A 25,568-nucleotide genomic window follows, 5' to 3' on the forward strand; every position below is an offset into this window, starting at 1 on the left:
ATGTGGCTTGAGGAATGAATTGGCCCTTACCAAAGCAAACAGAAAACAAGAAGGTTTGGAGAGCTGGCCCCTCTCTGAACCGGAGACGGGTTCAAAGGCAGGGCTGTGAGTTGTGCCAAGTGGCCCTGGGCTCTTGTGACACTTGACTGCCCTCTTTGTGGATTTTGATTTAAAATGGGTGGGTTGGGGAGGGGGCAGAGAGCCAAGGGGGAGGGGTTAGCTTAGGCTTGAATTCGTGGCCACGTGGCTCAGTGCTCATGAGTGTGGGTCTAGGGGCCCCCCGGGCCTGGGTTCAAACCCTGACCCCACCACTCACCCATTGGGAGGTCACTGAATACTGAAAGCCTTGACTTCCCCAGCTGCCATGCAGACATGGTAAGAATACCCACCTTCTGAGACTTTTCAAAGGAGTAATAGCTTAGCATCACACCTGGCACGCTGGAAGCAGAGAACGCCAGCTCCCTGCTCCGTGGTCCCCAGACACACTGGCTCCCGTGAAACGGAAGGATGGCTGTGTGTAAATAAACAGCTACTGGTATAGTCGATGCCAGTGAATCATTTTGTGAATTCTTCTAGTGATACCTATCATACCCTTCCAAATTTCTGTGGGATGTGTTTTTTTCTTTTCTTTTCTGTGTTTAAAATAAATTCAACCTCTTGACAGATTTATACAGTCCTTCTCTAGACAGACTTCACCCACACACGGGACACATATTGCGTGTTTTTCTCCCTGAGAACCTGTTCACAGTCTCCACTGCCAGGTGTCGACAGTGCTCATCCCAACCTTTGGTTGTCTTGCTAATTCAGAAATGTCCGTTACCCACGGGGCTTCCCAGGTGGCTCAGCGGTGAAGAATCTACCTGCTAATGCAAGAGACACGAGAGATGCAGCTTCGGTCCTTAGGTTGAGAAGATCCCCTGGAGGAGGAAATGGCAACCCACTCCAGTATTCTTGCCCGGAGAATCCCATGGATGGAGGAGCCTGGCAGGCTACAGTCTGTAGGGTCACAAAGACAGCTGAGCGACTGAGCACACACTCATGCCGTTACCCACAAGCTTCGGTGAGCTCTGAAAGAGAGAAATTGATGTATGTCATCCTTTGGCTTAGATCTGGTAAATCTGTACACACCAGCCAAATGTTAGAAATGCCAGTAAGGAAAGAGTTTTTGAGCACTCATGGATGCATTGCCAAACTTGTCTAAAGCCTGGGCGACGGAAGACTTCCAGTGGGTTGGGTGACACTTGGAGCGGTGGTCCCCAACGTCTTTGGCACTAGGGACCAGTTTCATGGAAGGCAGTTTTCCCACAGACTGGTGTGGGGTGGGTTGGGATGGTTTCAGGATGATTCGAGCCCTTTACATGTATCGTGCACTTTATTTCTGTTATTATTACATCAGCTCCACTTTAGATCATCAGGCATTAGATCCCAGAGGTTGGGGAGCCCTGGCTTAGAGTTTTTCTATTTACAACACAGCTCCCCAGAGACAGAGCACGTGCGTGTTTATTCATGCAGTCATTTAAAGCAAATGCTTGAGCCGCTGCTCCACACCAGGCTCCATGGCTACCCCAGTGAAACAAACACACACTGTCTATTTTATTAGAGGGGTTTATAATCTCTGGGAGAAGACAGGCAATTGACACATTCGGTGGTGTTGGATAGTGTGTTAGTTTCCTGTGGCTCCTGTAACAAATGACCACAAACCTGATGGCTTAAAACAACAGAAATTTATTCCCTCCTAGTTCTGGAGGCCGGAAGTCGAAATTCAGTTCACTGGGCTGAATTTGAGGCGCTAGCGGGGCAGACTTCCTCCAATGGGTTTAGAAAAGAATCCAGGCCTTGCCCTTGCAGCTCCTGGTGGCGGCTGGCATTCCTTGGCCAAGTCACTCTCATCTCTGGTCTTCTTATCATCTCCTCCTCTACGTGCCCCTCTTTCTATCATCAGGACACTTGTGACAGTATTTAGGACCTGCCCAGGCACTCTTAGCTCCATAATTTCATCATCTCTGTTACCATATACAGTAATGAACCCTTGTGCTGGGGATGAGGGTGGGAGCATCTCTTTGAGGGCCCATTCCGCAGCCTTCTGGGCTTCCCTGGTGGCTCAGTGGTAAAGAATCTGCTGGCAGTGCAGGAGACATAAGAGACGTGGGTTGGATTCCTGGGTCAGGAAGATCCCCTGGAGGAGGGCACGGCAAACCCACTCCAGAATTCTTGCCTGGAGAATCCCATGGACAGAGAGGCCTGGTGGGCTACAGTCCACCAGGGTTGCAAAGAGTCAAATGCAACTGAAGTGACTGAGCACGCTTGCATGTACGCAGCCTTCCACAGTAGTCACAGCTGCTTGGGAGAAAAAATGAAGTAAAGGCAAAGAGGAGGGAGATGCCGCTTTAGATTGAGGGGTCACACTTAGAGTAATCAGCATGCCCCGAGGCCCAGGGCCCCTGTGTGTTTGCAGCCGTGGAGGCGTGAACCACACTCCCCACCCCCCATCTGAGTGGCACCTCCGTGTGTGCCCACCTGCACAATCTCATCCATTCTTTCTGGTCAGGGACTCTGTCTCAGTGTCTCCCTCTCTCCGATGTCAACCTCTCCCAAATCGCTCCTTCGTATCAGTGTTTAAATATGCTCAAGGCTCCCAACTTTTGGAAAAAACTTAAAGAAAACATGAAAACCTTTATCCAGCAGACTCCTACATTTCTCCACTCCGTGGCATCCAAGCTCCTCAAGAGAATTATGCAAAAGCACCTCTCGCCCACGCTTCCCACTGCTGCAGGCCCCCATCTGTGCTCCCCACCTGGGCCATCTGCAGTCCCCACCGAAGCCCACCTGCCTCCTCCTTCTGGAGCGAGGGACACCTGTTCCTTCCAAGATCGTCCCTCTGCTGCATTCCTGCCCCCGTTTGCCACTGTCCCCCTAGAGAGCTGGCCCCAGTCCCCGTGCGCTCAGGCCGCAGCTCCCATGGACACTGTCCTCTTCTCACGTCCCCGTGTCTGGGGCGGCCATCGTCCACAACCTAGGCTCATCTCCTGTGGCTTTGGTGGCTCTCAGCTCAGCTGCTTTGCTGTCTTCCTTTCTGAGTATCTTCCCTGGTGGCTCAGAGGTAAAGCCTCTGCCTGCAATGCGGGAGACCCGGGTTTTATCCCTGGGTCAGGAAGATCCTCTGGAGAAGGAAATGGCCACCCACTCCAGTTCTCTTGCCTGGAAAATTCCATGGGCTACAATCCACGGGGTCGCAAAGAGTCAGACAGACTGAGCGACTTCACTTTCACTTTCTTTTCGAGTATCCCTTCACAGGCTCCTGGCTGGAACATCCCTCTTCCTCACTGCAGGTGGGCACCTCCTTCTGTCCGAGTGACCTCCCTCCTCAGCCTTCCTTCTGTAGAATGTGACTCTGGTTGCCCATCTGGCTGATTTCCTGAAGCAGCATCTTTGCCTCGCATCTGTCTCCCGAGCTTCTCACCCAAACACTAACTGCCTCCTTTGTGGAGATGTGCTATTATTTCCCTCGGGCGCCAGCCCATCCTGTCCCAGAGGGTGCTTATGGCTGGCACTCTTTCTCCTCTCCATTACCCTGTTTCAGTAACCAGCATGGACTTCTGCCTGGAGTTGGCAGAACCGGAAGCCTGGGCTCCTCCCTAGCTTGGCCGTCTTCCTCACCCTGAGGTCCACTCGGGTGCAGAGCCCTGTCTTGGCTTCCTAAACACCCATGGGACCTCCCTCTTCTCCATTCGCGACCTCATATCCCTCTTTCTGGGCTTCCCTGATAGCCCAGCTGGTAAAGAATCCACCTGTGATGCAGGAGACCCTGGTTGGAAGATCCCCTGGAGAAGGGATAGGCTACCCACTCCAGCATTCTTGGGCTTCCCTGGTGGCTCAGCTGGTAAAGAATCTGCCTGCAATGAGGGAGACCTGGGTTCGATCCCTGGGTTGAGAAGATCCCCTGAAGGAGGGCATGGCAACCCACTCCAGTGTTCTTGCCTGGAGAATCCCCATAGACAGAGGAGCCTGGTAGGCTACAGTCCGTGGGGTCGCAAAGAGTCGGACATGACTGAGCAACTAAGCGCATCCCTGTTTCTACTCATATAGCTCCCCCTCCTCTGGGACCACAGCTCCCGGGGCGGGGGTCCACGCACATCGCGTCCAAACCAGTCCTCATGGAGCGGACGGCATACGGCCCCTCCACTGGATCCCTGGTACCAATGTAAACCTGGGCCTGAAACACAGTGCCAGGCCCATCTCAGTGTCCTGCTCCCCACTCCAGCCGCACAGAGCTCTTGGGACTGAAGGGTCGCTTCATGTGTTCTCTTGCCCAAGCTTCTGCCCGCGTCATCCCTTTAGTCTGAAACCCTTTCCACCTCCTCGTCCAGCACCTGGGACCGGGACTGGATGTGGTCAGCCGGCTTCCCGCACCCTGTGGCTGCTGCTGTCCCCAAACTCCCCATCATGACACCGCGCTCTGGAGTCACAGGGACTCCGTGAGGCTGGCAACACCTCTGCCGTGTTCGCCGTTGGGTCGAGTTAGCCAAAAAGTTCGGTCAGGTTTTTCCATAATGTTGGATGGAAAACCCTGAACAAACTTATTAATCCAATATATGCCTGTAGCGCCTGGCATGGGACAGGTGCCCAGTAATTATTTTTTGACCGAATACACGTATAAAGCGCACTGTCATAGTAACAAACTGATAGCTGCGGAAACCAGTAGGTCCCTGTAGAATCAAAACTGTAGAAGTAATTAGAACTCGGCTACCTGGGAGGCAGGGAGGAGGTGGTGACGTAACGCCCCCCAGATAAAGGGCTGATGGGGCGTCATCCTCGTCTCTCTGTCCTTTGCCACGTGCCTGCATGCTCAGTCACTCAGTTGTGTCCAACTCTGTGCAACCCCGTGGACTGTAGCCCACCAGGCTCCTCTGTCCATGGGATTCTCCAGGCAAGGATACTGGAGTGGGTTGCCATTTCCTTCTCCAGGGGAGCTTGCCAGCTCAGGGGTCGAACCTGCGTCTCTTATGGCTCCTGCCTTGCAGGCAGATTCTTTACCTGCTGAGCCACTGGGGAAGCCGACCCTTTGCCACAGAGTCCATCTAATCCACCTTCCACGTGGCAGCCTTTCAAATAGCCAAAGCCCATTTCGATCCCTTTTAACAGCCTGACTTCCAGATCCTGAGGTGTTTTGGCTCTGCTCTTTGAATTGTGCCTGTTGGTTCTCCTCTGAGAACATGGAGCACAAACTCGAAATCAGGTCTGACCTGAGCTAATGGAGTAAATTGGTCTGGTTTTGACTTTATAATTCTCATCAATGCAGCCTAAGGCTACATGGGCTTTTTCATTTAGCCGCGTAGCACTGTTAGAAGGGAAAACACAAGAGCTGGTAAGACCCAGTTGTCCATATTCCCATGGTGGTCAGGGGCTGGCCCCTTCTCAAATCCATCTTCAGGGGATTTGCCCACCTTGAGCTCCTAGAATCTCTGCAATCACTTTTTCTGCCACGTCTACGAGCGTTTTCAGTACAGATGCTGTTAGCAATCTGGGACTTGCACAGACAAAATTCTTCGCTGCCTCTCATTACTTTTAGTCTTCAAATCTCTTTTAACCATGTTTGCTCACCTGTTTTAAGGTGACCCTCCTTCATGGAAACGGCAAACTCAGAGCAAGGGGGCTTGGAGTGTATCCTTGGACCCTAGTGGTTCTTTCCCATTCTTTTTCGTACCTTGAACATATTTGTTTAAAGCTCTTTTCTGGATCTCAGCACTTGCACCCATCTGGGCTTCACCCTCCTGACTTTATTCGTCCATGAGATTGCATGCCCTTGGAGGTGGTAGTTCGTAGACTTCATCTGGGCTCACCTCCCAGGAACTGGGGAAGAGAGAGCCTGCGAGCTGGCAGACCAAGGCAGGGAGATGGCAGATACCTCCTCCTCGCCTGGCACGTTCCCTCCCCACCAAAAGCAGCCTGGGGACCACCCATTCTCCTTTCTAGTTGTGGCGGGTGGGCAGGAATTTCTCTTTCGAGAGCATTCCAGCTCCTTTCAGAAAATTTGGTTTTATTTGATCTTCCTTGCCTGTTTCTCACAAATTTTGAAATCTCTTTATTTCATTTTTTTCAATTTCCCTGGTTATTGTGAACTTAACAGGACGTGATCACTCCCACATGAGTGGCTGTCCCCTCCCTGATGGCCACGATCCCCGGCCTCCCAAGCTCAGCCTTGTCGGGGAGGGGTTAGCTGGAAGGTTGCTGGAGAGGGAGGAGGTGAGCATGTGCTCTGTAGAAATCGAGCTTGGAATTGCAACACCATTAGGTACCTGTCTCATCTTGCCAAGGCCAGCATGGGAATCACATGTCGTCCAGAGGATGGTGGCCACCGTAGAATTTAAAGGGCTGAGGTTTGACCTTTAAAACATTTGTGTCCTAAAGCTTCAGAACTTCAGGGCCCCAGAGGGACCCTCCCTGAGGGAAAGAAAGCAAAAAAGCTTTCCATCAGAGAAGGAAGCAGTCAAAAAAATCCACTGCATCAGCATCTTCCTCTGGGACACACTGAGCTAGTCCCTTGTGGGGAGGTTCAGCTAATCTTGAAATGCTGCTTCTGCTGTTCACACTAGGTGAGTCCTCAGGAAGCACAAATCCCACAGATGCAGATGGCTCCACTCTGCCGTGTCCCCTCTGCCCCACCTCCCACGTGGCTACTGCCTTTGAAAGGCAGCGAGCTCACTGACGGTGGTAGTATTTATAGCGCCTCTAATCCCGCCAGGCCAGCTCCGGCCACCTGCTCCCTGCGAGGCCTGCACAGCTGAGCTAAGGTCGGCTGCCAGTGGAAAACACCAGAAAATACCCGGCCTACCGGTCACAGGCCTGGAGGCTCATCCAGCCCTGCCTGTCACAGCCTCAGTTTCCCCCAGCTAGGGGACTTTTTCATCACGTAAGGATCAGTTTTTCTACTCAGTGCTCCATGGTGACCTAAATGGGAAGGAAAATCCAAAAAAGGGGATTATAGAGCTGATTCACTTTGCTGTGCAGCAGAAACTAACACAACAGTATAAAGCAGCTCTACTCCAGTGTAAAAGAGTTTTTAAAAAAGGAGTTTTGCATCTTGCAGTTCAAGATGAGCCCCACTATTTCCCTGTCCATATTGTATTGAAACTGAAGCTCCAATACTTCGGCCACATGATGCAAAGAGCTGACTCACTGGAAAAGACCCTGATGCTGGGAAAGATTGAAGGCAGGAGGGGAAGGGAACAACAGAGGACGAGATGGTTGGATGGCATCACCAACTCAATGGACATGAGTTTGAGCAGGTTCCAGGAGACGGTGAAGGACAGGGAAGCCTGGCGTGCAGAAGTCCATGGGGTCGCAAAGAGTCAGACACGACCAAGCGACTGAACAACAAGTACAATGGACAGTCCCACGTGCTCTGGTCTGCACGTTGCTTCTCTGCTGCTGCTTCACAGGACAAGATGTGTCTGCACCCACACGTGTCAGCATCCAACAAGCACAGCAAGAATCCCCTTCTCTTAGCTGCATCCCTCTAGTCAGAGCTGCATTTCAGCCAAGCATTCAGCCCCGAGTCCTTCTCATAGGTGCTGGAAAGGTGCAAAATCTGAGCCAAGGAAGGGCAAAAGCCACCATCCCATAGGACGACCTCCTGTGCTCAGAGTTAAAAGATCAGTTCAGGACTTCCTTGGTGGTTCAGTGGCTAAGACTTCGCCTTCCAATGCAGGGGATACCAGTTAGATCCCTGGTCAGGAAGTGAAGATTCCACATGTTTCAGGGCCAAAAAGCAAAACCTAAAGAGAAGCAATATTATAGCAAATTCAATGAAGGCTTCAAAAATGAGCCACATCAAAAAATCTTCAAACACCAAAAAAAAGGTCAGTTCTTGGGTGTGACCCAGGCTCACTCCTGTGGCTGCACTGGACCCACGAGCTGCCCCTCGGCCGCCGGGGTGGTGAACACTATGAGCCTTATTCCAGTCATGGTACCATGCTGGTCCTGTCTGTCGCCAACAAGGACGGCCTGTTTGCGGCTTTGTTTCTGCTGGCTGCCCCACCCCCGCGCCCCGAGACTGCTTTCTCATTGTTCAGATTATCCAGGAGAAGAGAAGGACTTTTTGTGGATGGGGACGGGGTGGGGTAGGGACGAAAAGCACCCAAGGTGCTGAAGCTAAGACTTTCTCATTTGGTGCTCCTCTCAGTCTCTGGGTACTGGGTGCCACTGGCCAGGTGAGCACCTTCAGACACCCCAGAAACATGGGGGAGCAAGCCTTCTGAGTCCCCACGGCCAGGGTCGAACTCCTGGCCCCACTCCACAATGCCACGATCCTGGGGTTGGGATAAGGGTTAAATGACATCATTGGAAAAGAGCCTGATGTTGGGAAAGATTGAAGGTGAAAGAGAAGGGGCAGCAGAGGATGAGATGGTGGGATAGCATCACCAACTCAACGGACCTGAATTTGAGCAAATCTAGGAGAAGGAAATGGCAACCCACTCCAGTATTCTTGCCTGGAGAATCCCAGGGACAGAGGAGCCTGGTGGGCTGCCATCTGTGGGGTCGCACAGAGTCGGACACAACTGATGTGACTTAGCAGCAGGAGATGGTGGAGGACAGAAGAGCCTGGGGTGCTGCAGTTCATGGGGTCACAAAGAGTCGGACACGACTTACTGACTGAACAACAGTAAAGGAAACCTCTTGGCTTACAGTAAGTTACTGATAAGAGTTAGTGCTTTTCCCCTGAACTCCACCTCTGCCTGCCTTCACGCTTCTCTCCAAATCTTCAGAAGTCCAGCGTTCACTTTTTAAGTCATCATTAGTTGTAGACTTGAGGGATCGGTTGTTTTGTTCGGGGGAGATAAAAACAGTTGAGACTGTTCCCCAAATCCCTACCTTGTAATAGCATGACAGTACAAACCCACACGTGCATTCTTTTTTTACATTTATTTTATTGAGGGATAGTTGATTTACAATGTTGTGCTAATTTTTGATGTATAGCAGAACAATTCAGTCATTTTATATATATATATATATATATATATATATATATATATACACACACAGACATTTTCACATTCTTTTCCACTGTGGTTTATTACAGGATATTAAATGTAGTTCCTTGTGCTATACAGTAGTAGCACCCTGTAGTTTATTCATTTTATATATAATAGTTCACATCTGCTAATCCCACACCCCCAATCCATCCCTTCTCCACCCCTTCTCCGCCCCTCGGGTCGGTTCTCTGCGTCTGTGAACCTGTTTGTTTCCTAGATAAGTTCATGTGTGTCGTATTTTAGATTCCACATATAAGTGATATCATATGGTATTTGTCTTTCTCCTTCTGACATCTTTCACTTAGTATCTGGAGAAGGAAATGGCAACGCACTCAAGTATGCTTGCCTGGAGAATTCCATGGACAGAGGAGTCTGGCGGGCTACAGTCCATGGGGTCGCAAAGAGTCGGACACGACTGAGCGGCTGCACTTTCTTTCTTTCTTTTCACTTAGCATGATACCTTCTAGGTTCATCCATGTTGCTGCAAATGGCATTCTTTTTATGGCTGAGTAGTATTCTATTATATGTATTTGGGCTTCCCTCATAGCTCAGTTGGTAAAGAATCCGCCTGCAATGCAGGAGACCCCTGTTCAATTCCTGGGTCGGGAAGATCCCCTGGAGAAGGGATAGGCTACCCACTTCAGTATTCTTTCACTTCCTTTGGGGCTCAGCTGGTAAAGAATACACCTGCAGTGTGGGAGACCTGGGTTTTATCCCTGGGTTGGGAAGATCCCCTGGAGAAGGGAAAGGCTACCCCCTCCAGTATTCTGGCCTGGAGAATTCCATACAGTCCATGGGGTCGCAAAGAGTCAGACACAACTGAGCGACTTAAAAAAAAACACACAAATCCTCTCTCCATTCACCTACTGAAGGACATTCAGGTTGTCTCCATGTCTTGGCTGTTATAAATAGTGCTGCCATGAACGTAGGGATGCGTGTATCTTTTCAAATTATAGTTTTGTCCAGATATATGCTCAGGAGTGGAACTGCAGGATCATATGGCAACTCGAGTGTTTTGAGGAGCCGCCATACTATTCTCCATAGTCGTTGTCATAATTTACGTTCCCACCAACAGTTCACAGTGCATTCTTAAAACAATTAGCAGATGAACAAGCATATTGTGTTGTTACAAAGAGGTTCCAATTTTTTTGATTTTTAAAAATTGTGGTAAAAAACCCCTCACATATAGCTTAGCCCCTGCTTAAGTGCACAGTTCAGTACCGCACCTGTCACTGCCGTCTGTCCCCAGAACTCTGCATCTTGGGAAAGTGAAACTCTCTACCCATTAAACAATAACTCTCCATCCCCCCATCCCCCCCAGCCCCTAGCAAGCTCTGATTTGACTATTAACAGTCAAAAAAGTAAAGGCTCAACATAAACTAAGGTTGGAACTCTCTAAACATTCTTCAAATCGTGTAAGGAAAGAACATTCTGCAGAGATGGGATGGGCGCAAGCGAACAACTGGAGCTCCATCCGCGGGCTTAGTGCATGGCGCCCCCTGCTGTTGGAAGCATATTGTTTATCTCAAAAACTCAACCAATCAATTCTTCCCTGGTGGCTCAGATGGTAAAGAATCTGCCTGCAATACAGGAAACCTGGGTTCAGTCCCTGGGCCAGGAAGATCCCCTGGAGAAGGAAATGGCCACCCGCTCCAGTATTCTTGCCTGGAGAATTCCATGGACAGAGGAGCCTGGCGGGCTACACACAGGACATGGGGTCACAGAGTCAGACACGACTGAGCGACTAGCACTTACCGAGTGTTTAATGTTAGTTAGAGTTACCAAGAATTTTAATCATCTTATATCTGAAAGCTGCACCAACTGCTCTTATGTGTATATGGCAGTTTCACTAAGTCTAAATGATAACAGAGGTGATTTCGTTTTCATATTCTCAAATGCATTTTTAAAATCGCATCTGAAAATGTTAATATTTTATCAGAAATGTGCTGTAACCATTGCATCAACCCCCCTGTGAGAAAGTATTCCAGGTAGATGTATAATAATAATTGTAACTAGAGACTAGCCACACTGAGAATATTAGAGAGTACATAAACACTTTCTTTTTTTTTTTTTTCATAAACACTTTCTAAAAAGCCTTGCCATGCTCTCTGGCTTAACTGAAAACCAACCTCTTCTTCTCTCATTAATAGATGTGGTTTACTCCATCTGTTTCAGTTTACTAAAAGTTTTACTGGCTTGACCTTACATAAAAAGTCCCCCTTTTTATGTAGCTCCTCACTGTACCCTATTGTAATACTCACGGTCCTACCTCCCGCATTGAAGTATTTTTCTCCATCACCCGCTCCCATGACGCCCCTCTGTCTCCATGCCCACGTGACTGTTAGCCGTTTCAGAGGCTGGGTCAGTGGTCCCTGATCAGCAGCCCCACAGGAGAGCAGCCCGTTCTGTCTGGCGATGACTACAAGCTTGCTCCCGTCACTGCCTTTGAGGCTGCTCCCCAGGAATCGGGCTCATCAGCTTTATCACACGTGGTCTGCTTAAGCATTGCCACACTAGTAAAACAGCATTCTTTTTTCCTTCACAATTTGGGCTCCCCCTGGTTCTACTTTGGCCACCTGATGTGAAGAACTGACTCATTTGAAAAGACCCTGATGCTGGGAAAGATTGAAGGCAGGAGGAGAAGCGGACGACAGAGGATGAGACGGTTGGATGGCATCACTGACTCAATGGACGTGAGTTTCAGTAAACTCCTGGAGTTGGTGATGGACAGGGAAGCCTGGCGTGCTGCAGTCCATGGGGTCGCAAAGAGTAGGACACAACTGAGCGACTGAACTGAACTGAACTGGGTCTAAGAGTCAGTCCTGATGAGATGCTGTCATTCCGTTGGGGATGTGGTGACTTCTCAAGACCTCACCGTTTGCATTAGGAAAGCTCTTAGAAATGGCCCCGTCTGGTTCAGGGGGCCACCCGCAAGGAGAGTGACTGCGGAGAGGACAGGCCAGGAGGGGCCCTCGTGGGCAGCCAGGCCTCTAGCTAAAGGAAGGCGGTGCTTAGTCAGTCACATGACACCCTGTCATACCACACGTGGAATGCTTAGCACATCTCGTTAGCTCCCTTAACTTCAAACACTGCTAGATCTGACCGTGTCTCAGCTCCTGGTCCTGGGCCATCTCTCAGTGGGATGGTTAGAGTAGCCCCTCCCCCAACAAGATCCATCCCTGCTTCTGCACTTGGCCCCCCACCACCGCCCCACAGTCTGTTCTCACATGATCTGGGTTGTTCGGTTGCTCAGTCATGTCTGACTGTGACCCCATGGGCTGCAGCACACCAGGCTTTCCTGTCCATCACCATCTCCCGGAGCTTGCTCAAACTCACATCCATTGAGTCAATGATGCCATCCAACGATCTCATCCTCTGTCGTCCCCTTCTCCTCCTGCCTTCAATCTTTCCCAGCATCAGGATCTTTTCCAATGAGTCGGCTCTTCGCATCAAGTGGCCAAAGTATTGGAGCTTCAGCTCAGCATCCGTCCTTCCAGTGAATATTCAGGGTTGGACAGCCTGTCAAAATTATAATCCAATCATATCACTCCTCCAATCCACAATGTCCCAAGGCTCCCAGAGTCACAACCATGCCCTACAAAACCCTTCAGAAACGCCCCCACCCCACCCTCCACCACACGAGGACAGACAACGCGATGTGCAGCTGAGAGTCGAAAAGCCAGATGCGCTGCTCAGGTCCCCCCCAGCTCTCTCTGAGAACAAGCCAGACAGGCCTGTGTGTGTCCGATAGTGTCCAGCCTTGCTTTGCCCCCCACCCCACCTCCACCCCCATCCCCAAGTAAATCAGATCGGACATCAGATGCACTTGCCAAAGACCCTTGCTGTAAAAGTCGAGCCGTCAGCCACCTCTGAAAGGTGCTCCTCCGGCTGAAACAAGACTGCTCCCGTCCCTATCAGCAGCACGATGAACAGTGAAGTGAAAGCGTTAGTTGCTCAGGTGTGTCTGACTCTTTGCAACCCCGTGGATGGAGTTTTCCAGGCAAGAATACTGGAGTGGATCTTCTCCAGCAGGTCTTCCTGACCCAAGGATCAAACCTGGGTCTCCCACACTGCAGGCAGATTCTTCACTGTCTGATCCACCAGGGAAGCCCTGATTGACTTAATCTGTAAAGACAGTAAGAGGGGTCTCTTTTATTCTAAAATGTTTTCTGAACCAGAAAAAAAAAGAAGACACAGTTTTTTGGAAAACAGGAAAAAGTACAAAGAGGAAAATAAAATTGATGCTAATCTCAACACCTGCTGATGACCCCACAGTGAGCGCTATATTGTGGTCCCAGGAAACCTTTTATTATGATGACAGCTAAGATCGATCACCTACACTGTGCATGGCACTGATGGGAGCATTTTGTGCAGATCCCGGGCCCCTCAGCGCACAGTCCTGTGCCAGGCCTGTAACCACCGCCTTGTATGTGGCATTGTTGAGGGTTAACCACCGGTTTACCTTACTGGAGACTTAAACCCAATTAAACGTAAGTTGAACCCTTCTTTCTCAGTAAAACCTCCAAATAAAACTGATGCCCAGCGCGGACTATTTTAATTCAAAACAGCTGCAGTGTAGTTCACTTCTAACTGCAGGGCATCATAATTTCTGACAGTGCTAATCCTGATTACTCAGGGTAATGGAGACAGCTTTGTGAGTTCCTCAAAAGCATGGCCAACAGCTTCTGGAAATTAAGTGAAAACATGGCATTGTTCCTTCATGGAAAGGAATCCTCTCTGGATGTGCAGGAACGGATGTCCCAACATCGCATAAATGGACGTCCCAACATGCTGGGTTTGGTTGTTCTCCGAGTTCAAATGCTGATGGAGACCATTAGCTTCTTCGAATTCCAATCCCTAGTTCTTGGGAAGGAGACTCAGTCCCAGGGCGGGTCAGGGACTGACTCCGGATGAGGAGGGTCTTGAGAGAGATGCCCATTGTGTGATCCCAGTCACACTGAGTCAGACTGTAGCATCTTAGGCCCAGAAGTGTTATTTCTGTAAGGTTGGGGCTTCCTCCATTCTTTCTGTACACTCTCACCCTATTTGGGAACCTAGCTTTGCTGTGCTTAGTTGCTCAGTCTTGTCCGACTCTTTGTGACCCCATGGACTGTAGCCTGCCAGGTTCCTCTGTCCATGGGATTCTCCAGGCAGGAATACTGGAGTGAGCTGCCCTGCCCTGTTACAGGGGATCTTCCCAACCCAGGGATCAAACCCAGGTCTCCCGCATCGTAGTGGACTCTTTACCATCTGAGCCACCAGGAAAGCCCAAGAATACTGGAGTGGGTAGCATATCCCTTCTCCAGGGGATCTTCCTGACTTAGGGATCAAACCTGGGTCTCTTAGGTCTCCTGCATTGCCAGGCGGGTTCTGTACCACTAGTGCCACATGGGAAGACCAGGTGGACTGCCAGAGAATTGGCTAGAATTATTTTAGACTTACAGAAGCCTTGTGAAGATAGCACAGACCCTTCACCCCACACTTCGTCTTACACTGCTATGGTACATTTGTCATGACTAAGGACCCAACCCCTGTACATTATTATGAACTAAACTCCACAGTTTATTCAGGCTTCTCATGTGGCTCAGTGGTAAAGAATCTGTCTGTCAATTCATGAGACAGGGGTTCAAACCCTGGGTCAGGAAGATCCCCTGAAGAAAGAATGGGGTATTCCAGTATTCTTGCCTGGAAAACTTCCTGGACAGAGGAGCCTGGTGGGCTACAGTCCAAAGGGTGGCAGAGAGTCGGACGAGGCTGAGCATGCATGCATGCCACAGTTTATTTAGATTTCACAAGCTTTTTCTTCACGTCCTTTCTCTAGGATCCCATCCATGCTACCACGTCTCCTTAGCCTCGTCTGGTCTGTGGGGGTTCCTCAGACTTGGCTTGTCTTTGTGGCCTTGTTAGTTTCAAGGACTACTGGTTAGGTACTCAATTTGAGTTTGTCTGGGGGTTTTCTCATGGTTAGACTGCTTTCCAGGGGAAAACCACAGAGGTAAATGGCCATTCTCATCCCATCTTATCAAGAGATCACGCTATCAACGTGACTTGTCACTACTGATGATATTACCTTGATGGCTAAGCCTGTCTTTGCTGGGTTTCTCCCTGTCCTCTTTCTAGAGGGAAGTTAGTCATCAGCCCACATTTCAGATGTGGGAGATATGCCCACCTCCCTGAGAGGAGAGTAGCTACGTACATGACTGGGCGTTCTGTGCCGGAGATCCGTCCCTCTTGTTTGCTTGGTTCGTTGACGTTTGGCTGCTCTGGTTGTTAGTTGCGGCGCTCAGGATCTTCACTGGGTCACGTGGGCTCTTTCGTTGTGGTTCATGTGCTTAGCTGCTCTGACGCATATGGGATCTTAGTTCCCAGCCCAGGGATCGAACCCATGTTCCCTGCTGGATTCTTAGCCACTGGACCACCAGGTAAGTCTCCCCGTTTGTTTACTTATATCAGTGTAGTTTGTCGTTGTTTAGTCGCTAACTCGTGTCCGACTATGTGCAGCCCCATGGACTATACCCCACCAGGCTCCTCCATCCATGGGATTTTCCAGGCAAGAATACTGGAGTGGGCTGCCATTTCCTTCTCCAGGGGATCTTCCCGACCCAGGGATTGAACCTGCATCTCCAGCACTGGCAGGCATTTTTTACCCATGTCCCCAGGAAAGCCGTATCTGTATATGAGTGTCCTGTGGTCCTAACTCATCATTTTTAGCTGCTCTGACTCCTCCAGCTTTGCTATTGGGATCTCTCTCTTCTGGGTTCCTGTGTTTCAAGCTGATTATCTTGTACATTTCCCACCCTAGTGCTAGAATAAGCCATTTCTCCAAGAAGCTCTGGTTCTTTTTATTAGAGAATAAACAGAAAAATCAAGATCTGGGCATGGAGTGGGTTGTTCTGTTTTGCTGGCTGCTTCCTAATGAGATAATGTTGACTGCACACTCAGCAGCAGAAAACCCAACCCTGCAGCGACTCCAAGAAACAAATCATCTTCGCTGTCAGTCGTTTATTAGGTTTGTGTTCTGGTTTGGAAAAGTCAATGCCATTAGGCTCTGCAAATATTTGAAGAACACGGCATGTTCTGGTCAACTCAGAGGGCATTAGCTAAGTTGAAACTACTCCAGGTGAACGCATCAGAAAGACACTTTGCCTGAAAGAGTCTTTGTTAGGTTACCTTCTAGAGTTTCCTGTTTTCTGAAACAGACTGGTTAAATCTCATCTGATTACAGTGCTAGGGCTCAGTATGTTTCTTGGATAATTTTGACCCGCAAATAGGTATTGCAGCTTGTAACCAACACTATACGTAATGCTGAATTACATTATTCCTTTCTGGGCAATGCTGGAACCAGTCTTTTTTTTTTTTTCTTAAGAAGCAAGCTGGAAGGCAAGGAGCATTTTCATACTGGAAACATGGGTCAGACTGGCGAAGGTTGAGTCACATTCAGAGACTTGAGGGAGATAAAGAAAGGAAGCATTGATCCATGTGGTATTTCTTCTCTTTAAACCTGTGACTGCTGAGGCCCAGATCAGACTGAGAGCAGTCAGTTACTTTGCTCTAGAATGGCCACCCACTCCAGTAATCTGGCCTGGAAAATTCCACGGACAGGGGAGCCTGGTGGGCTACAATCCATGGTGTCGTAAAGAGTCGGATGTGACTGAGCAACTAAAGAGAAAGACCCAACCTAGGCTGGAGGTGTGTGGGGCTAAAAACTCTGAAGAAGCACTTCAGTGGCCTTGACAGGGCCTTGTAGGATGTGCTTGGCACAGACGGGTACCGCATGGAGAACAGAGGGGCTTAGTGGTCCCAAGTTAAACCACACTGTGAATTTTAGAAATGATGTCTCGATAAATGCAAGGGAACTTTTATTCTATCTTGTATTTTTCAACATCTGGGAAAATATTCCATTTGATTTTCAAGGATGACAGATGTACTATCATTTAATCCTATTGCCTGATGGCAGTACTTCCACCGCATATTTGACAAGAAGGGAAAAATAATTCCTTAGATCTAACGACAAGCCTCCCTCCTGAGAAGCTCCGTTAGAGATCCATCAAGCCTTACTGCTTTGCTTTCAGGGGACCAGAACTAGTCACCTGCTCAGGGTACTTATGGCAGTGTCTCTGTTAATATGGATGCACTCACTATCTTGAAGCCTGAGGTTGGACTTTCTCCTCCAGGGGTTACTGGCCCTCTCCTCCAGGGCAGTGGAAAGCCTCCAGGTGGACATTATCGGTGCCGAGAAGTTGGTGGGAGGAAGTAACCTTTGTTGCAGGCGCTTGCTCACACCTTCCTTCTGACACGCAATTACCCTCTCCTGTTTCCTCAGTTTTTTGTCATTTAAAAGCCACTTTACAGTGATTTTGCAAGGCACAGAGAGACTGCATTATCTCATATTCAAATAATCATTGGTTACAAACTAAGGAAAGCCTGCCTATGACTTTCCTGGAAGCTTAAATTTTTCTTTTATCAGAATGCAGCCTAGAGAGCTCACTCCAGCCAGTGAGGAACCCCAGATAGCTTATCCTCCATAAGTCCTGATCAAGTCCAGAGTTGGGGTGATGCTCACTTAGCACGTAATGCTTATAGCTGTGGAAAATATTTGGAAGGAGGGATGATCCCGTCAAGAAAAGGACTGAGTCCCAGTGCTGTGCTCAGTGAAATTGCCACCACACCCAGCTGTGGGCATGAATGACTAACTGGCAACCAGCTTTGCAGTGGGAAAAGACGGCAGGGCCACTTGTCCAGGCCACTCGGTAATAAAGCCTCTGAGCTCTTGTTAGATCTAAGTATTTTTCCCTTCTTGTCAAATATGCGGTGGAAGTACTGCCATCAGGCAACAGGATTACATGATAGTACATCTGTCATCCTTGAAAACCAAATGGAATATTTTCCCAGATGTTGAAAAATACAAGATAGAATAAAAGTTGCATTGCACTTATAAAAGTGAAACATATTGATAATAAATCCACCAAGATGTTTTTTAATCAATTTCAACATGACATAGTAACTCGAAGAAGGCAATGGCACCCCACTCCAGTACTCTTCCCTGGAAAATCCCATGGGCAGAGGAACCTGGTAGGCTGCAGTCCATGGGGTTGAGGACCAGTCTAATTCTATGAAACTTAATTTACCCAAAGCCTGAACATTGTTGTGGGCTTCCAAGTCACGCCAGTGGTAAGGAACCCACCTGCCAATGCAGGGGGTACAAGAGACGTGGTTCAGTCCCTGGGTCAGAAAGACGCCCTGGAGTAGGAAATGGCAGCCCACTCCAGTATTCTTGCCTGGAAAATCCCACGGACAGAGGAGCCCATATTCTAAACCTTCAGAGTTCTGTTTCTGTTGTTGTATTGTGTCCAACACTTCTCAACCCCATGGACTGTAGTCCACCAAGGCTCCTCTGTCCAGGGGATTTCCCAGCAAGAATACTGGAATGGGTTGCCATTTCCTTCTCCAGGGGATCTTCCTGACCCAGGGATCTAACTCGAGTCTCTCGTATCTCCTGCATTGGCAGGAAGATCCTTCACTGCTGAGCCACCAGGGAACAACTGCAATTCACTTTATAATGCATTCACTTTCATCTTAGAGAAGAATCACTTGCCTCTTAAGAAAAGCAGAGAAGTATTTTATGAAATTGGCATTTAACTTGGCCAAGTGTTAGACAAACTGGCATTTGTCTAACACCCTCTTCCAAAGTTATATTGTTACATTTTTAAATTCAGTTTTTCTATCGATTATACCTACACAAAGCTTAAAAAGTCAGTCCCCTAAGGGCTGACCCCCAACAGCAGCTCTTCTCACAGCCTGCCCCACCCCTTCTCCTACTCCCAGATCTGATTCAGTGGAGTTCTGCATGCATCCAGATACTTTCAGATTACTTTTTATTATTTGCTTAAAGTTGTAAAAATTACATTAATACACATGTTCACCCTGAACTGAGTTGTCCAGCAGCCTATGTAAACTTTCTACATTGGTGTGGCTACCTGCTCAGATGCCTGCCTCCCACCTAGGCCCCCCTGCCAGGCTTCCTGTGGGGCAGGTGTGATGAATGGGCCAGGGTCTTACCTGTGTCAGGTAAGAAGAGAGCAAGGCAGTGGCACTTGAGGACCCATGTGCCAGCTCCCCAATTGGGCACATTCACCCTCTTTCCTAGCTCCCACCTGGGCCCCCCTGCCAGGCTTCCTGTGGGCAGGTGTGATGAATGGCCAGGGTCTTACCTGTGTCAGGTAAGAAGAGAGCAAGGCAGTGGCACTTGAGGACCCACATGCCAGCCCCCCAATTGGGCACATTCACCCTCTTTCCTAGCTCCTCAGGGACCATGTAATACCTGTCACATTTCACTCCTTTACACCTTTTTCTAATAATCTTGCTTCCTGCCCTTTTTCCCCTGGCAGCTCTGTTTTGTGATGTTCTGGACTCCCAATGTTTCCGAGAAGATTCTGATAGACATCATCGGTGTGGACTTTGCCTTTGCAGAACTCTGCGTTGTTCCCTTGCGTATCTTTTCCTTCTTCCCGGTTCCAGGTAAAGGAAAACAGAGAATGAAAGAAAAATTCCTAATCACTCTCATGCCTGACTCAGTTTTCTTTCTTTAGAAACATTACCAGTTCTGTCCCAAACAAAATAAGTGTATACACTTCAAAGTTTCACGGTGGATTAAAAAGATGCAAAGATATTATCCAGCAGGTTGAAAGCTGGAGAAGCGAGTCAAAAAGGCAGTTTCTTTCTTAAAGGACAGTGGTTGCAGATTCAGTAGAAAGAGCCTGAGGGGATAGTATGAGTCGTTTTCCCGGGCAGTAGAACCATTCCCTGCCTTCACTGTGGCGACTGGTGACACAAATCTATGCATCTGTTGAGATTCTAAAAGGACTGCTGGAGAAAAGAACCCAGGAGCAAGGCTGCGGTTAGAAAGGGGCTGTGGGGCCAGTCGACGCCGCGCTGATGGCTCACCTGCCACCCTGAGCTGTTCCCAAGTCAGGCCAGGAGCTGCCCCTGCTCCTAGATGTCAGGCGTTCCCGGCAGCTGCCTGGGGTGTTGCCTGGTCCCTGGGGTTGGGGCGGGACACTGAGGGACCCGAGAGTTGCCGCCACCTGGAGATCAAGGCACTAGTTGCTGACTCCTCAGTCTGAACCTGAGGAGGGGCTGGAGTCCCAGAGCTAGGACTGGGGTAGGACTCTGAATCTCCTCTCCTCGCCCCTTCCTCGCCTGTCAAACCAGCTGCTTGAAGACAGCCGACCCCACCTATCTTTGCAACCTGCTGGCTTTGGGCCCGTCAGGTTAGCATCCTGCCTGTGCAGCCACCTGTACCTCAAAATTCAACTCTTCCACTGGGGGCGGGAGGAACACTGCGTCAGATGCAGATTCTTCCTCCAAACTGGACATGAGCTTTTATTCCAGGAGTGGGCGCTTCCTTCCCCTCCATAGGTCTGTGCCTTGTGCTGCCCCTACTTGCCATAAAGGACTAGACCTCCTTTTTCCTCAAACCCCGCCCAGTTTCAGATCAAACCTAAATGTCTGCAAAGGTCCGTCTAGTCAAAGCTATGGCCTTTCCAGTAGTCATGTATGGATGTGAGAGTTGGATTATAAAGAAAGCTGAGTGCTGAAAATTGATGCTTTTGAACTGTGGTGTTAGAGAAGACTCTGGAGAGTCCCTTGGACTGCAAGGAGATCCAACCAGTCCATCCTAAAGGAAATCAGGCCTGAATATTCATTGGAAGGACCGATGCTGAAGCTGAAACTCCAATACTTTGGCCACTTGATGCGAAGAGAAGAATCGACTCATTGGAAAAGATCCTGATGCTGGGAAAGACTGAAGGCAGGAGAAGAGGACAACAGAGGATGAGATGGTTGGATGGCATCACCGACTCAATGGACATGAGTCGAGTAAACTGTGGACATGAGTTTGGGTGATGGACAGGGAGGCCTGGCGTGCTGGAATCCATGGGGTCGCCAAGAGTCGGACACGACTGAGCGACTGAACTGAACTGAAACGTCAGCCAAGATCAGCCGGTCGTCACTGACACACCCTCCGTGGAGCCCCTCCTGGGTGCTGGGGCCGGTGCCCTGCCTGCGCTCCCGAAGCTCACAGATCAGGCTGGGGAGACGGGGTACTGGGAACCTGCTGTGAGGTCTTTGTGAGGCGTGGACAGATGGAGCCGGCCGCGGTCCGCGGTCGGAAGGCTGTGAAAGAAACCCGGAAGTGAGCCGGACCTCCTTCTTCGGCCCTTCCTCGCCCCGCCCACATGCGCGGGGAAACCGGGCGTCCAGTTCAGGTTTTCTGCTCCGGGAATCAAACTGGACCGCCGTCAAGTCGCCGCTCTTCTCTTGAGTTTTCCTAGACGGGCGTGATGGGAGCTTGAGGCTGGGTGGGGGTGAGGGTAGGGTGGAGGGAGTGGCAGCACCACCCCTCCATTCCCCGCCCAGGGGTGGCGATCACAGTGGGAAAACGCCACTTAAGGCCTATGCTGCGCACGGAGCCGAGTAGGGGAAGGGGAGAGGCGGGGCGGGTCTCCTCCAAACCCCGAGGCAGGGATCAGGAACCCCGGCAGGAAGATGGGCCCAGGGCGGCAGCCGCAGGGCCTGGGTCCCACCCAGCCGCCCCTGGGACCAGGGATGTGCTGCTGCGGGCGGGCTCTGGGGGGCGGAGCTGGGGGTAGAAGCAGCAGGATGGAGAGAAGGGGGGCATTGCTGACCAGTCCTTGGCTCTCCCTCCAGTCACCGTGAGGGCCCATCTGACCGGGTGGCTGATGACCCTGAAGAAGACCTTCGTCCTGGCGCCCAGCTCCGTGCTGCGGATCATTGTTCTCATCACCAGCCTCGTGGTCCTGCCCTACCTGGGGTACGTGGTGGGGTGGGGGGTGGGCGTTGGGCTATGGGATCCTGCTGCCATTGGTCCTGCCCTACCTGGGGTACGTGTGAAGGTGGGGGAGGTGCGGGCGGAGCTATGGGATCCTGCTGCCACCAAGGCACTCTGTCCAGAAGATTAAATCAGCTTTTTTTCCTGGGAAATCCCCAAGCGTGTCTAGAGTTAGAAATGCTGAGTGATGCCTCGTTTCTCTGCCCAGGGGACCAGGTTGGAGACTGTTGAGATCCATTCTAGAAAAGCACTTCCGAGGTCATGCCCACCCACACGGTCAGCACTGAGCATCCACCGTGGTGTGGCGGGCAGGGGCAAGGTGAAAAACGCAAGGGAGCGAGCGAGGGTGTTGCCCTTGTTCTCGGGGATCCCCACTTTCCTGGGACCCCGTCTACTGGGAAACTGCACTCTACAGAGAGGAGGGGCGGGATGCTGCGGGCACCCGGGGCCGGGCGGGGAGACGTGCCCCTTCCCCAGCAGATGCTGAGCTGAGATCTGGAGCAGGAGTGGGAGTCGCAGGGCCCGGAGGGGATCCCAGGCCGCTCTCCCACCCAGGTGGAATATTTATTAGGTGCAGCGCTAACAGGCAGATCTCGAAGGCACCCCTGTCGCCTACACCTTGCCTGGGTTTTGGCTGGGTTTTGATTCTCTGTGCCTCCGCGGGTCTCTAACAGACAGATGCCCTTTGCGTTCTCATCCCCAGGGTACACGGAGCCACCCTGGGCGTGGGCTCCCTCCTCGCGGGGTTTGTGGGAGAATCCACCATGGTCGCCATAGCAGCGTGCTATGTCTATCGGAAACAGGTGAGAGAGGGCAACAGAACAGCACCCTTGCAGGGCACGCCCCCTGGTGTGGGAGCCTGCAGATGGTCATGAGGGGGAGGGGAGGGGAGGGCACCAGAGGTGGTGTCCTCGGGCAGTGCCAGGTCTTCATAGATGATGGGAGGGGAGATGGGAGACAAGAGCCCCCCACCCCCGCCAGTGCCTCTCACAGAGCCCGGCACGCAGCCAACTCCCCAGTCACCCCGCTGAAAGGAACACGCGGACCTAAAAATGCAGCCTCGACGAGGTCGCCCCCAAACATAAATGAGATCCAAGTACATGGCGAGGGGTCCCCTGATACCTCTGCCACGCTGTGCTTCCCACCCACCACCCCCTCCACCGCCGCCCCAGCCCCCCTGATGCGTCTTCTCTGGTCTAGAAAAAGAAGATGGAGAACGAGTCGGCCGCCGAGGGGGAGGACTCGGCGATGACGGACATACCTCCGGCGGAGGAGGGCACGGACATCGTGGAGATGCGGGAGGAGCAGGAATGAGGCCGCCCCCCACCCCTCACCCCCCGGGCGGGAGGCGCAGGGGGCCCAGGTGATGCCCCAGCGCCGCCATCTACTCCTCCCCGACGTGTTTTCTTCCACTTTCTTTCTTTCTTTTTTTTTTTTTTTTTTTTTGGTTTTTGTTTGGGTAACAAAAGAGGCCTTGATCTAAAGGTTTCACGGACACTCTGGCATACCGGGTGTGCCCACGCTCATGAAGGGACTTGTGGAACGGTCTCACCACTGCTTTGTGGAAACAAAACAACTGACTTCATGCCCCCGCTTCGTGAAAAGCCCAAAGACATAGCCGCCTTGCAGTCGCCTCCCCCCACCCCTCCCGTCCTCGGACAATCTCCACTTGGAACCAAAGGACCGCGGCTGTGCCGTCCAGCGTCCCCTCGGCCACCACCGCCCAGCAGGCCGCAGACTCACCCTGTCCCCTCGCATCGCTCAAGAATCACGGTGACAACTCGCTTCCAGGTCACGTGGCTGTGCCAAGGGCTGTGGCTGAGGCCTCGCACCGTGGCGTCTTGAACCGTCTGCCATACCCGGGCCGAGGGCAGGGTCTGCCTGCAGCCCGGGGTGGCCGGCGGCGCTGAGGAATGGATGTGCAAACGTGCTGGACCGACGGCCGGCCGGAAATAATCTCCGGCGGGCAGGTTAGAGGTGTCCCGGGAGCAGCACACCAACACGCCGACAGCGTTCCCCTGGCCGCTTCGTGGATCTGCGTGTGCGCTCGCTGTCACACCAGCCGTGTACATACGAGAACTGCCTTGTCAAAGTTGTCCCAAAGCCTGTCCCCCCATCACCGGCGTCCCTGGGCATGAGTTTCCCCGAAGGCTTTTCACTCACCTTTCCTGAAGATGGCACTAAAGCAAGGGAGAAGGAGCATTCTAACTACATTTTAGTCTTTATAAAGTGAACTGAAGCTTTAAGTCATAATCTAGCATCTAATGCCAGGTTGCTATGTCCTCGCTTTGGAAGTAGATTTATGACCTGGTCCTGCCGTTCTTAGTCCTAACCCTGGGGTACAGGTAATTCCAAGTGTTCTTCTGTCCTCGCCTCTGACGTCACATGAGAAAGCAAGACATTTTATAAACGACAGCAAAGTCACTATGTGATATTCCCTGAAATGACACATTTGAAATCCATTCAGTGCAGTATATTTTTCTAAGTTTTGGAAAGCGGGTTTTTTCTTTAAAAAATTATGGACACGGTTCACTAAATTCTTGATTTAGTCAAAATTCCTAGACGGAAAGAACCTAAACACAAAAATATTTTAAAGATATAAATATATACTGTATATGTTATGTAATTTATTTTAGGCTATAATACATTTCCTATTTTCGCATTTTCAATAAAATGTCTCTAATACAATACGGTGATTGCCTGTGTGCTCAACATACCTGCAGTGGAAACGTATTGTATCGATGAAGAGTGTGTCTTGTTTGCAGCAGTTTTACAGTCTGTCATTTGTATACAAATGTAAGGGCCAGTCAGTGACAAAAGAACTATTTTTCATTATGAGTAACAGGGGTGTAAATGGGTCAGCTGATGTAGACCGTAGTGGGAATAGAAATATACGCTCGCAGGGCAAAGAAGAAAAAGCCAAGCCTTTTGTGTTTATTGCTTTCAGTGCCATGTAATCATATCATTCCTCATAGAAAAAAAAGAATGGAAGGGCTCAGAGTCAGCCATGAACATTCACAGGGTTCGTTCACACGTCTGGACACCCAGTGACCACTGGGGGACAAATTCTTATGGGCTTCCTCTGAGTGGGTTTTCCGCTTAGAATTAAGATGCATTGCTTTGGGGTGGTTGCAGGGGGCATATCTGAGAAGATGTGGGGGAAAAGAGTCTAATTGTATCGGCTTTTTTAAAATACGTGACTAGAAAATTAAACGGCAGTATTTTTTAACGTGTGTGACTAGTATTTCATGCTTGTGGGGTTGGAACCTAAAGAGTACATTGAAAAAGCAAATCCGTTCCCTCCAGATCGGGACAGACCAGCTAGATCCTTCATTATGCAGCTAGAACATGGCATTATAACTTCAGAGACATCTTCGGGGATAAAGAAGGACGGACTGTGGTATTTTGTTAGGGTTTCAGAAAACACAGGAAGGACGCCCATACCCAGGCCACAATGGCAGGGCAACAGGTGTGGAAAATCTTTCTCTTTGAGGTGCACACCCCATCCTCTGTTCGCTTGGGCTGCTTAAGTCACTCACGTCACAGCTTGGGCTCCCAGGCACACACCTTAGCTTCTAAAGCAAAACCCACTGCCGGCAGGCTCTTCTGCAGCTGTTCTAACCAAGACAGACAGGAGAGGGATGGGGATGAGTCTCCTTCCCACATTTCAGGGAGACGGCAGGGCA

At 50.4% G+C, this 25,568-nt stretch overlaps 1 protein-coding gene across 1 annotated transcript in view; it reads left to right on the forward strand.

Annotated features, from left to right (window-relative positions):
* The window catches only part of ANKH (ANKH inorganic pyrophosphate transport regulator), a 169,993-nt gene extending 144,882 nt beyond the window's left edge, over positions 1–25,111 (forward strand). Inside the window, exons 9-12 of the mRNA XM_019982985.2 lie at positions 19,421–19,550; positions 21,741–21,864; positions 22,586–22,685; positions 23,083–25,111. Coding sequence (XP_019838544.1) covers positions 19,421–19,550; positions 21,741–21,864; positions 22,586–22,685; positions 23,083–23,196 — 468 coding nt within the window. The 3' untranslated portion in view covers positions 23,197–25,111. The remainder of the gene's footprint in view (positions 1–19,420; positions 19,551–21,740; positions 21,865–22,585; positions 22,686–23,082) is intronic.
* The last annotated feature ends 457 nt before the right edge of the window (positions 25,112–25,568 follow it).

This window comes from Bos indicus, chromosome 20 (assembly GCF_029378745.1).
Source record: "Bos indicus isolate NIAB-ARS_2022 breed Sahiwal x Tharparkar chromosome 20, NIAB-ARS_B.indTharparkar_mat_pri_1.0, whole genome shotgun sequence".
NCBI classification, from domain to species: domain Eukaryota; kingdom Metazoa; phylum Chordata; class Mammalia; order Artiodactyla; family Bovidae; genus Bos; species Bos indicus.